The sequence below is a fragment of the Xenopus tropicalis genome, chromosome 5, assembly GCF_000004195.4.
Source record: "Xenopus tropicalis strain Nigerian chromosome 5, UCB_Xtro_10.0, whole genome shotgun sequence".
In the NCBI taxonomy this organism is placed as follows: domain Eukaryota; kingdom Metazoa; phylum Chordata; class Amphibia; order Anura; family Pipidae; genus Xenopus; species Xenopus tropicalis.
The window spans coordinates 135,897,923-135,910,886 of record NC_030681.2 but is presented as its reverse complement, the minus strand read 5'-3'; the positions used below and the strand labels follow the sequence as shown (position 1 = coordinate 135,910,886).

At 41.0% G+C, this 12,964-nt stretch overlaps 1 protein-coding gene across 1 annotated transcript; it reads right to left on the bottom strand.

Annotated features, from left to right (window-relative positions):
• Positions 1–6,700: 6,700 nt before the first annotated feature.
• LOC100494601 (uncharacterized protein K02A2.6-like) lies at positions 6,701–11,383 on the bottom strand. The gene has a single exon (XM_002935033.4). The coding sequence runs from the start codon at positions 11,109–11,111 to the stop codon at positions 7,083–7,085; it is 4,029 nt and encodes a 1,342-aa protein (XP_002935079.2). The 5' UTR covers positions 11,112–11,383; the 3' UTR covers positions 6,701–7,082.
• Between the last annotated feature and the right edge of the window lie 1,581 nt (positions 11,384–12,964).

Sequence of the window (12,964 nt, the reverse complement as noted above, 5' to 3'; positions counted from 1 at the left end):
GTAAAATAATCCTATTTGGTTTAATAAATGTTTTATTAATTTCTTAGTAGACTTAAGGTATGAAGATCCAAAATACAGAAAGACCCCTTATCTGGAATACCCTTGGTCCCGAGCATTCTGGATAATGGGTCCTATACCTGTAGAGTGTAAGCTCTTTTGGGCAGGGCCCTCTTCACCTCTTGTATCGGTTATTGATTGCTTTATATGTTACTCTGTATGTCCAATGTATGTAACCCACTTATTGTACAGCGCTGCGGGATATGTTGGCGCTTTATAAATAAATGTTAATAATAATAATAATAATAATAATTTCTACTATTTTAATAAAGGATATATTTGTTTAGAAAAAAAATCCCTGTTCTCTTAAAAAAAAAATCAGAAAGGTTGAATCAACAATTAATATTTTTTCTGTGATTTTTTTTTTTTTAAACTGATTATTACATTGGTAGAATTTTCAGACAGAATGATGGATGCTATTTTTCTATGACAAGAATTTTAACAGCCCTCGCCCCGGACTCACTGCACACCCAATTATGTGTCTGAGCGAGCAACCTTGAATTTATGTTGCCATGGTGAGAAACTGGTCATGCATTATGGATTATCATTGAAATTCTACACCCCTACCTAGCATAATGAGAGTTGGGGACTTAATCAAATCAGCCATTCTGTGTGACACAAAGTGAAGAACTAGCTCTTTTTGTTCAGTGCCGGGGAAAGAAAGCCGGCCTGATGGACTGGCAGCTGCAGTGCTGTAGCCTGATAGATTGACCTTATATACATTTGTGAATGTATAGACAGATGGTTCTCAATGCCTGGAATTTTCAGCTTAGGAAGCAGCTGTTCAGATAACCCTCTGCTGTCTCACCTAGTTGTCATGGAACACTGAACAGGGGCTGAGAATGCAGAGAGATACATTGACATTACAACCAAAATTACACAGCATGGGGCTTTACATTAGCGAGCTAGAACTTAAGACACCAGGGATTTTCTTTTTTTCCTTTTTTTTTTTAAGCAAATCTGTAACAAAGCTTTGTTCTAAGATAGTCTAATATGACTGAAATGTGTCCTTAATGTTATCACCTGTGCTACATCAGTGGTTCGGCACCTAGGGAAGGATATTCCTGCTGATAGTAAAGCTCAGTCATTTATATGTGGCTTTGCCTCACAGAGCATAGAATCTGGCAGCTAGTTTCAGTTGCAGAGTGGCCCATATGATTTAAGCTGGCCATACATGCACTGATATAATTGTATGAAACATTTTGTACCATTTTCAGACAGTGTGTGGGCTCTGAATTATCCTACCAACATATCATATAAGGATATCATGCATTGCCTATCTGATGATACCCATGGGTTACCTACAATGTATGTATATCTTTATTTATAAAGCGCTACTTATGTACGCAGCACTGTACAGTAGAATACATTAATACAAACAGGGGGTTATTAAGATAATAATAGATAAATACAAAGTATAACAATAAATACATATAAATACAAGATAAATACAGTTACAATAAGTTAAGAGTCAAAGACTCAAGAGGATGGAGGTCCCTGCCCCGTAGAGCTTGCAATCTATATGTATTTCAAGAACATCAACATTGATTGTTGTCTGGCAATTATTAATGGCAACAACATTGTCAGATGTTATTTTTAATTACTTTAATCCTACAATTTTAGTCTAAATGTTAGTTTTAGATCATTGCATTAAAATATATGATCAATATTTGAATGTTCATCGTAAGACAACAAAAATCTAAATGTATATGGCCAGCTTTAACCACAGGACACACTATCTCCTACAGACCAGCAATTAGTGCACTTGAGTTTACAGTCCAATTCTATAAAATGGGAAAGAAAGAAATATGTATGTATGTATGTATGTAAAGAAAACGATTGAACTATATAGATACATAGATAGACAAATAGATAGATAGATAGACAGACAGATAGACAGATAGATAAAAGATAGATAGATGATAGCAGTCTAATCAACAGTCTAAGGGATAGAAACCAACAATGTTCTGAAATCACCTATCCCAAGCTCCAAAGGCTTTTAAAATCACATCTCAATCAATCAATCAATCTACCTATCTTGAGGTCTACCTCTGATTTCTAGTAAAATAACCTTCAACCTCTTTGTGTTATAGAAGCACACACACACACACACACACATACACACACACACAACCATACAGTAAGTGCCTGAATGCTTAGCATTATGGAGGAAAGCATAGTGACTACCCTTTGTGATAGTATTTTTTTGCAGATAATTGCGCTGTTCCGCTAGAATCATAAATCCAGTGCTGTCCTGGCCTAATTGAGTTGAGATATTTTATTGCAGAAGTGATCTTCTTATTGGTACATGTGGGTACTAATTGGGTTTAGAGATGTAGCGAACTGTTCGCCGGCGAACTAATTCGCGCGAACATCGGGTGTTCGCAAGTCCGCAAATTCGCGAACTTTTCGTGATGTTCGCAATTTGGGTTCGCCGGCACCGAAAAAATCGCAAAACTTACGATAACGTTACGAATGCTCCGAAAAAGTCGCAAAACTTACGATAACGTTACGAATGCTCCGAAAAAGTTGCAAAACTTACGATAACGTTACGAATGCTCCGAAAAAGTCGCAAAACTTACGATAACGGTACGACTGCTCCGAAAAAGTCGCAAAACTTACGATAACGTTACGAATGCTCCGAAAAAGTCGCAAAACTTACGATAACGTTACAAATGCTCCGAAAAAGTCGCAAAACTTACGATAACGTTACGAATGCTCCGAAAAAGTCGCAAAACTTACGATAACGTTACGAATGCTCCGAAAAAGTCGCAAAACTTACGATAACTTTACGAAAGCGCCGGAAATTACGAAAAAGTCGCAAAATTACCAATCATTTCGAAAAACAGCGTGGGTCAATTTGATGGCTTTTCTAGGTTTTAAAGTTCGCCTTCCCATTGAAGTCTATGGGGTTCGCAAAGTTCGCGAATATTCGCAATTTTCGGCGGAAGTTTTTTTTTTTTGAGGTTCGCTACATCCCTAATTGGGTTATCTCAAGTGCTAGAAATAGACTTTCCTCCAGAAATAATATTTATGTAATTTTTGAAAACAATACTCATTAAATGAGTGAAATATTGAGAGTTCTATTGGACATTGAAACTTCCATGTGATAAATTCATATTGATGTACAATCTAAGGCAGTCAGGGCCTAGTGATATACAGAATCAGTATACAGATCTTGGCGTTCATTTATCAGAGAAATTATGGAAAACACTGGTGTAATTAGGATATTGTATTAATTTCTTATCTCATTGCTTATGTATCTTATTATGGGATCTAAACTAACATGCAAGAACATGTCATAGCAGCTCAGCAGTTTATCATTATCATGTCTGTACTGACTTACGGCTTCATTGGTATACAGGTATGGTAACTGTTATCCAGAATGCTAGGGACCTTGATAAAGGACCTTTCCGTAATTTGGATCTCCATACCTCAAGTCTGCTAAATAATCATCTAAACATTAATGAAACCAAATAGTATTGTTTTGCTTCCAATAAGGACCTTAGGTGGGATCAAGTACAGGTATGGGATCCCTTATCTGGAAACCCATTATCCAGAAAGTTCTGAATTACGGAAAGGCCATCTCCCATAGACTCCATTATAAGCAAATAATTCTTATTTTTAAAAATGATTCTCTTTTTCTCTGTAATAATAAAACAATATCTTGTACTTGATCCCAACTAAGATATAATTACCCCTTATTGGGGGCAGAACAGCCCTATTGGGTTTAGTTAATGGTTAAATGATCCCCTTTTCTCTGTAATAATAAAACAGTACCTGTACTTGATCTCAACTAAGATATAATTACCCCTTATTGGGGGCAGAACAGCCCTATTGGGTTTATTTAATGGTTAAATGATTCCCTTTTCTCTGTAATAATAAAACAGTACCTGTACTTGATCCCAACTAAGATATAATTACCCCTTATTGGGGGCAGAACAGCCCTATTGGGTTTATTTCATGGTTAAATGATTCCCTTTTCTCTGTAATAATAAAACAGTACCTGTACTTGATCTCAACTAAGATATAATTACCCCTTATTGGGGGCAGAACAGCCCTATTGGGTTTAGTTAATGGTTAAATGATCCCCTTTTCTCTGTAATAATAAAACAATATCTTGTACTTGATCCCAACTAAGATATAATTACCCCTTATTGGGGGCAGAACAGCCCTATTGGGTTTAGTTAATGGTTAAATGATCCCCTTTTCTCTGTAATAATAAAACAGTACCTGTACTTGATCTCAACTAAGATATAATTACCCCTTATTGGGGGCAGAACAGCCCTATTGGGTTTATTTAATGGTTAAATGATTCCCTTTTCTCTGTAATAATAAAACAGTACCTGTACTTGATCCCAACTAAGATATAATTACCCCTAATTGGAGGCAAAACAATCCTATTATGTTTATTCAATATTTAAATCATTTTTAGCAGACAAGTTATGGAGATCAAAATTACGGAAAGATCCCTTATCCGGAAATCCCCAGGAGAACTCTTTATTATTATGCCCTATTACAGGGGTCCCCCACCTTTTTTACCCATAATCATTTAAATGTAAAAAATGTTGGGGATCAATGCAAGCATGAAAACATTTCCTAGGGGATGACCAATAAGGGCTTTGATTGGTTATTTATAGCCCAATGATGAATAGCAGACTACAGGAGGCTCTGTACACATGGTCTTTATGCCTCCAAATCTTGTCTTCAAGTCAGAAATTAAAAAATGAAAACCTGCTTTGAGGCCATTGGGAGCAACATCAGAGGGGTTGCCCCCGAGCCACTGGTTGGGGATCACAGCCCTACTAAATCATAGATAAGGCATATAGGTTTTTAGATGCATAGACTGGATCATACAATAAGTGCAGTGACTTTGAGTAAAGGTGCCCATACACTATAAGATCCGCTCGCTTGGCGATGTCGCCAAGCGAGCGGATCTTCACCCGATATCCCCACCTACGGGTGGGCGATATTGGGTAGCAAGTAACTTAAAAAAAAAATAATCCGATCGTTTGGCCCTGGGGCCAAACTATCGGATTACATTTGTGGTTATGGGGCAGTCGGTTTGGGGACCGCATCAACGAGCTGATGCGGTCCCCGATCCGACCGGATTTTCTTACCTGGCCGATCGAGATCTGGCCAATTTCAGGCCAGATATCGGTCGGCCAGGCCGCTCTGTTCTGCCCATACACGGCCCGATTAGCTGCTGAATCGGTCCAAGGGACCGATATCGGCAGCTATAGTTGGCCCGTGTATGGGGACCTTAAGATACTGGGGCAACAGGATCTAGTGAGAATGGCAGCAAGAGCTAGCCACCAGAATCCTACTGAGATTGCTTGCTTACAAATAGTTTATAGGAACAAAATTGTGTTTTCACACAGGGCTAGATTGCATTGAAATTATAATCTTCAATAATTAACCTTAAATGAATATAACAAAAATAATACCATTCAGACTGTACCAAAGTTAGCCAACATTTCTCAGTGGTCCCTCAGGCAATTACATTTCCAAGTCAGCGCTAGGTAAAAGTCTATTTCAAATCTGATTTTACTTATTTATGAGTCATTTGGGCAATTCATAATGGAAAATTATGGATATTCATAAGTGAAATCAGAGAAATTGTGTGTAACCTTCTGAAGATGCATAGCCAGGAAGCATTAGTATAATCATCCCCACTGAGTCCAGAATTGTGTCATAATTGTCACACTTTGTATGAATGCTTTTAAATGGATAAATCATATTCAGAATTAAATTAGATTGCATGCATTCAGAAAGATTCAATCTGTTTTAAACTATGAAAAAAATATCTGATCTCATACATGGAAGAGTTTATGCAGTAGAAGCGTTACAGAAAAACCATGAAAACCGCCATCTGTTTTAAGATTTCCTTTTTGCCTTCTTGTTTATCATTTTCCTTACAATCACTAAGTAGTTTGTCCTTGACATTGGTTTAAAAATATCTGAAATGCCATTGTTCTGTGTAGTAGAATTTTCACAAGGCTGTGAGTATGTATGTATATGAAACTCAAGGATCTGCAGCTTTTCCAATGTCCTTTGTTCCACCATGTTGTTAATGGTCACATCTAGAAGGTCACATGTTTAACACCTCTGATGTAAACTTTAAGAGAACTCTACATTAAGATATGAGAACATGGAGCTTTGGAAACAAATAATAAAAAAAAATCTGCAGTGTTTATACAGCTCAGTGAGATAGTCAGCCAGGACAATATAGGACAATAAAATGGTACAACTGAGCTGGAATACTTAACCTTCCAGGGTTGGGCTGGGCCAGTGGGGCACTGAGAAAAAACCCAGTGAGATCCAGCCCTAGTGGGACCCACGGCCTCTGCTGACCCAGGCCCACCTGGTAACTGCGGGAGCCAGAACTCCCCCTCCCATAGCAGCCACAAGGAGGAAGTGGGCAGAAAGGTACACATTGAGTGTAGCAGCTCTTTGCTGTGGTGGGGGGCCCCAAGCCAGCAGCCCTGGTGGGCCTTGGACACTCCAGTCCGACACTGTAACCTTAAGGGAGCTTGCAGTTATTGTAAAATATAATATCTCAGGTTAAAAGAAACAAGCTAGCAGAGCTTAGTGGTACCCACATTTATTAGTAATTGCCAAGTCAATGTCATCTTCATTGTTATGTCGGCATCAATATGCACAGTTATGTTACTATATACTTGTTTTTAGGTGCACAATAACTAGCATGAAAACAGTCAGAGCATGGAGAGTGAACAGGGTATTTCCCTTCTGGTTTATTACTTCCGGGGCGCATGAGACATACATCACACCACGGTATTGCCACCTAGTGGCACGTATGTGAAATAACACTCAAATACATTACATCTCCTCCCCACTTAGATCAATTACTCCCATGTTCTTTCTCATACCGTGAACATTGGAACATCAGTGGAACTCAATAACTGTGAGGCCATATTAATGATAAAATAACCTACCGGACCAACCGTTAACTGCTTGAGTCTACACCCAATTAACATATTATGCAGTGCAGATAAAAACAAAAACTACAGATCTAATCTGTTAGGTGCCTTACGATTCCTCACGGGGAATCGCCTCTCATTTTGGGAAATAACCGTAGCCGGTGCAACAAGCCCATCTGCATGTTGGTCTGGTGCATAAGATACAGTCTCATTAGATATCAAAGGCAGTTCTTGTTCCCTATCGTCTAATATTGGTGACACACTGTTATCCGCTGGCAACAGTTCGGTGGCTTTTGTGATTTCCGGGTGTCCCCCTAACATTTGATCTGCATGTCTTTTCCAGGTTTGTGCACTGTCCACTTGGACCGTATATGACACTGGTCCTGACTGGGAAGAGACAGTACCAGTTTTCCACTTTTCTCCCCCACGTCTATAATCTCTGACCAGCACGGAATCACCAACACCAAAGTCTCTTTCTTTCCCATGGAGGGCACGGTACGAACATTGAACTTCTTGGGCTTGCTCCACAGTCTGTTTTACACTTGGCTTTATTAAATCTAGTCGTGTTCTCAGTCTGCGATGTAAGAACAACATTGCCGGTGCTTCTTTTGTTGTGCTGTGGGGAGTATTCCTGTACTGTAACAGGAAAGCATCTAGTCTTTGTTGCAATGGTTTTGGTTCTTTGGATGCTTTTAGCGAATGTTTAAAAGTTTGTACAAAACGCTCAGCCAACCCGTTGGTCGCTGGGTGAAATGGTGCCGAGCGTACATGTTTAACACCATTCGATTTCAGAAAGCATTCAAATTCCTCTGAAGTAAATTGTGGGCCATTGTCGCTCACTAAGGTTTCAGGTATGCCATAGCGACTAAAAAGACCACGCAATACCTCGATCGTTTTGCATGACGTAGTAGAATCCATCACCAGAACTTCTGGCCATTTCGAGTGTGCGTCAACGACTACTAGGAACATGCGTCCTTCAAATGGCCCAGCGTAATCGATGTGGATTCGCTGCCAAGGGGATTCGGGCCATGCCCAGGGATGTAACGGTGATAGGGCTGGGGATTTCTGATTTTGTTGACAGGACATGCAGGTTTTAGATTTTTCCTCAATCTGCGAGTCGATATTTGGCCACCAGATGTAGCTACGCGCTAATGCCTTCATTTTGACTACACCTGGGTGTCCCGTGTGTAAATCCTCTAAGACTTGGGGTCTCAAATTTGGTGGGACGATAACTCGCTGTCCCCACATTAGACAGTCCTGCAAAAGTGATAGCTCCTCCTTCCTCATGAGATACGGTTTTAAAACATTTTCTGAGTCTTTGGTAGGTGGGAATAACCCGGTGGATACCATTTCCTTTACCCGACAGAGAATTGGATCTGTCCTGGTTCCTTTCCGAATATCACTGCTACTGACTGGAAGTGTATCCATTTTGTTTATAAAATAAACCTCTAATGCATCCTTTCTGTCCTTGTGGTGAACAGGCAGTGGTAAGCGTGATAAACTATCTGCATTCCCGTGTTTGTCCGCACTCCTATACTGGATAGTGTAGTTATGTGCAGCCAACAGGAGAGCCCACCTTTGAAGTCTGGCTGCAGCCATGGAGGGAGTCGCTTTGTGTGGATGGAGTATGGTGGTAAGTGGACGGTGATCGGTCATTAAGGTGAAGTGACGTCCATATAGGTAAGTGTGAAACTTCCGTACTCCGAAGATTAATCCTAATGCTTCTCGCTCCAGCTGCGCATAGTTTTGCTCTGCCTTACTTAAGGTTCTCGAAGCGAAGGCTATGGGTCTTTCCTGCCCATCTGGCATCAAATGTGAAAGTACTGCCCCCACCCCATAGGGTGAAGCGTCGCACGCCAATCGGACTGGAAGTCTTGGGTCGTAGTGCGTAAGCACATTGGGTGTCAATAGCTGTCTCTTGATTTCCAGAAATGCACCCTCACATTCTGGAGACCAGTTCCATTTCACCTCCTTATGTAACATTGCGTTCAGGGGGTGAAGGACTGTGGACAGGTTTGGAACGAATCTTGCATAATAATTAACCAGCCCCAGGAAGGACCTGAGTTGGCTAACATTGACCGGGACCGGTGCCTCTGCAACTGCGCGCAGTTTATTGGCGGACTTGTGGAGTCCCGATGCATCAATCATGTGTCCCAAATACTCTAATGAGTTTTTGAAAAACTCACACTTCTCTCTTTTTACCCGAAGTCCACATTTCTCCAGTCTATTTAGCACAGCCTCAAGATTAGACAAGTGGTGCGCATCGTCTCTCCCTGTGATCAGGATGTCGTCCAGAAAACAGTGGACGGATGGTAACCCCTGCAGTACTTGTTCCATGGCTCGTTGGAATATCGATGGAGCTGATGTGATGCCAAAAGGTAATCTGTTGTATACGAACATTCCCTTGTGTGTCGTGATGGTTAAGTATTTCCGTGAATTTTCATGTACAGGGATCTGCAGGTACGCTTGTGAAAGGTCCAATTTGCTAAACCTTTTTCCTCCCGCTAGTGAAGCGAACAGATCTTCAATCCGAGGTAATGGATAATGTTCGGCACATAAGGCTGGGTTTACCGTTACTTTGAAGTCACCGCAGATTCTGACATTACCTCCTTTTTTGATTACAGGCACAATCGGGGTTGCCCATTCACTGAATCGTACTGGTGAAATGATTCCTTGTTTGAGTAGGTGGTTGATTTCTTCCTCCACCTTGGGTCTGATGGCATATGGTACCACTCGAGCTTGGAAAAACTTTGGTTGAGTTCCTGGTTTCAGATTGATGGTAGCTGTGTAACCATTGAAAGTTCCTAACTCTTCACTGAAAACTTTCTCATGCTGTTTTAGAAGGCTGTCCAATGTCCCTTCGTTGCTGCGGTGTACTGCACTTATTGATTTGATCTCACGCCAGTCCAGATGAATTCGGCGAAGCCACTCGCGTCCGAATAGCGGAACCGCATTTCCGGTAACAATATACAGTGGTAACCGTGCACGTTGTTTGTTTAGCTTAACGCACACCTTGATGACTCCTTCTGGCCGGATTACTTCGCCAGTGTATGTCTTGAGAACAACGTTTGTATGGCGCAGACGAATGTGACTTAATTTATCTCTATACAGTTCCCCTGAGATAATAGAAACTGCCGCTCCTGTGTCGACTTCCATCTCTACTCGTAACCCCTCAATTTTTGGTTGTATTTTTATTACCGCTGTCCCTTCCTCATTTTCCCTTTTCATTATGTTCCCTGGTGCAGGGTTTTGCGATGTTGCGGTAACGTTGTGTAGTGTCAGTTCAGACTCAGTATCCGAACTTGTCTCTTCATTCAGCCTTTCCGTCTCAGTGCCCATTTTGTGAATTGTTTTTTTCTTTGTCATTCCCTTACTTTTTACATAGTTTCCTTTTCCGAAAACTCTCGGTATTTTCACCTCTGTCTTTGCACCTTTACATGACCGAGCGATGTGGCCCTTCTTTCCACAATTGTGACACAGTTGGTCTTTGTAAAAACATTCATTTTGGGTATGGTTAGACTTTCCGCATCTAAAACATTTTGCCTTTGGCGATTCTGATGCAAAAGACATGGCATTTACTTTCAATGAGTTACTTAAATGCTGTGATTCCCTCGATACAGCCTCCATTGACATTGCTATGTCCACGGCCTTTTGGTACGTGAGCGCCGATTCAGTCAAAAGCTTCCGCTGTATTGACTCGCTGCACAGGCCACACACCACTCTGTCTCTTAATGCATCGTTTAAATTGTCACCAAATTCACAGTGCTCCGCCAGTTTCTTTAATACAGCCACATACTGTGCAACACTTTCCCCCTCCGCCTGATTTCGTTTGTGAAACTTGAACCTCTCAGCAATCACAATAGGCCTGGGACTGAAATGCGCTTGCAGTGTGTTCACAATGTCTCCATATGACATAGTGCCGGGCTTAACTGGTGCAATAAGGCTACGTAAGAGTCCATAAGTGGATGCTCCCATTACGCTGAGGAAAACCGACACTGTTTTTCCCTCGTCAATGTCATTTGCTTTCACAAAGTGTTCAAAGCGTTCTACATACGTGGTCCATTGCTCTCTCGCCTCGTCGAAGGTATCAATCTGTCCAATGATCGTAGCCATCCTTACTTCTGGCTTGACAACTAGATATTGACCGTGGGCACGTTTCCCTCGTCGCCAATTTATGTTATGTCGGCATCAATATGCACAGTTATGTTACTATATACTTGTTTTTAGGTGCACAATAACTAGCATGAAAACAGTCAGAGCATGGAGAGTGAACAGGGTATTTCCCTTCTGGTTTATTACTTCCGGGGCGCATGAGACATACATCACACCACGGTATTGCCACCTAGTGGCACGTATGTGAAATAACACTCAAATACATTACATTCATAACTGCAACTTCCTTTGGCTTTGAGGACATTCTGGCCTCCATTACCATTACTGTGCATCGTCAATTGAGTCAGCTTTTTTTTTTCACCTGAAAGGGGTTCCCAAACTACCTTTGCCAACCCCCACCCCCCCAAAAAAGCAATAAGGACAACCAGGTTGGGATAAAACAGGCCACAGCTTTATTAACAAAATACTGTTAAGATTTTTTACAATAACAATCATCATTGTATCAACATTCTATCCCCACATGGAATGCTTGCCCACCGGAAGACCACCACCAACTGGGCTACCTGCCATGCCAGCCGCCTGTCACAGGAGCAACAGGTGGGCACGTGGGAGCAGGTAACCATGAAACCACCGTCCTGGGACCCTTGTCCGAAGAAACCATATCCACCTTGGCACACTTGTGCCTAAAACTGGGGCATAAGCCCCCCACCCCTGGCAAGCATTCCTCTGTAGCTGTGACAATAAGGCATCTGTAGCCAATTACAATGCTCCACCTGTAAACTTACCACAAAACCAGGGCGGGAGGGTGGGATGTTGCTTGTCCTCTGCTCCACCGGAAAAGGTAGGAACTTCCTTTCCCGCTTTCCCTACACCCCATTGTCTCCTCCTTCTGCCTGCTGACTTCCAATTGCAGCCATCCAGAAGTAACCCTTTGTGGACCTCCCCCATTTCTAGCCTGTCCTTCCTCGCCCAGTCAAGGCCCTTCCTTTTTAATAAGTCTGAGCCCCAGTCTATGAAGTGGAATCATAAAGAGGAATTCTAAAGTTCAATTAAAAAAAAGAATAATCTGACAGTTATATTACTGTAAACATCTATTGCATATAATTGTACAGAAACACTTCAAGGCCTTTGCCTTGTTCTTTGTCTTTGGAACTTTTTCTGCTTCTGGAGGCAGCATTAATATCAATGCATTGCCTTTCTTTTGTCAATTTACAGCATATGTAAATCCATCACCGTATCGAGTTTCAGCAATAAGTATTACTAAACAAATTTTGCTTTCTGGCAAACCACAAAGCTTTTATGATAAATGATGGGAAATAAGCTTTAACACAATTATGCCGTCATAACCATGGTTCTTCCAACTAATGTCTTACGTCTTGCCAGTCTTTTAGTGTAATTGAATCTCCAATGCAGAAGTAGAAGAAAGCAGTGAAGGAGCTGTATCTAATATCCACTGTGACTCCAGCTACTCACACGATCACATTCTCTCCTGTCCTGAACTACTTTCCTGCTCTTCATCTGATGGAGGCTGACTGATACATGATTGAATTCGAATTAGATCATATTTTTACAAGGTACAAGCAATGAACCTTTGTGACTGGAAACATACAATTGATTTTGATCATTGGAAATCAATTGCCAAGTTGCTTTACACAAACAATAGTAAGATTTTCAGTTTATTTGAGAAATCAAAACATTTTACACCAAAGTAGAAGTGAAATCCATTAGAGTGAGGCCAAAGTTTTTTCTTCTGAAAAATTTCCGATTTACTTTACAAAAAGTAAAGCCATTGACAACATTGCTACATAATGTGTATTAGTAATGCTTTGTTGCTTCTTTGTTATGTTCTGGGA

Excerpts from the sequence above, each read along its gene's own strand:
- LOC100494601 (XM_002935033.4), bottom strand. The coding sequence starts at position 11,111 with ATGGCTACGATCATTGGACAGATTGATACCTTCGACGAGGCGAGAGAG.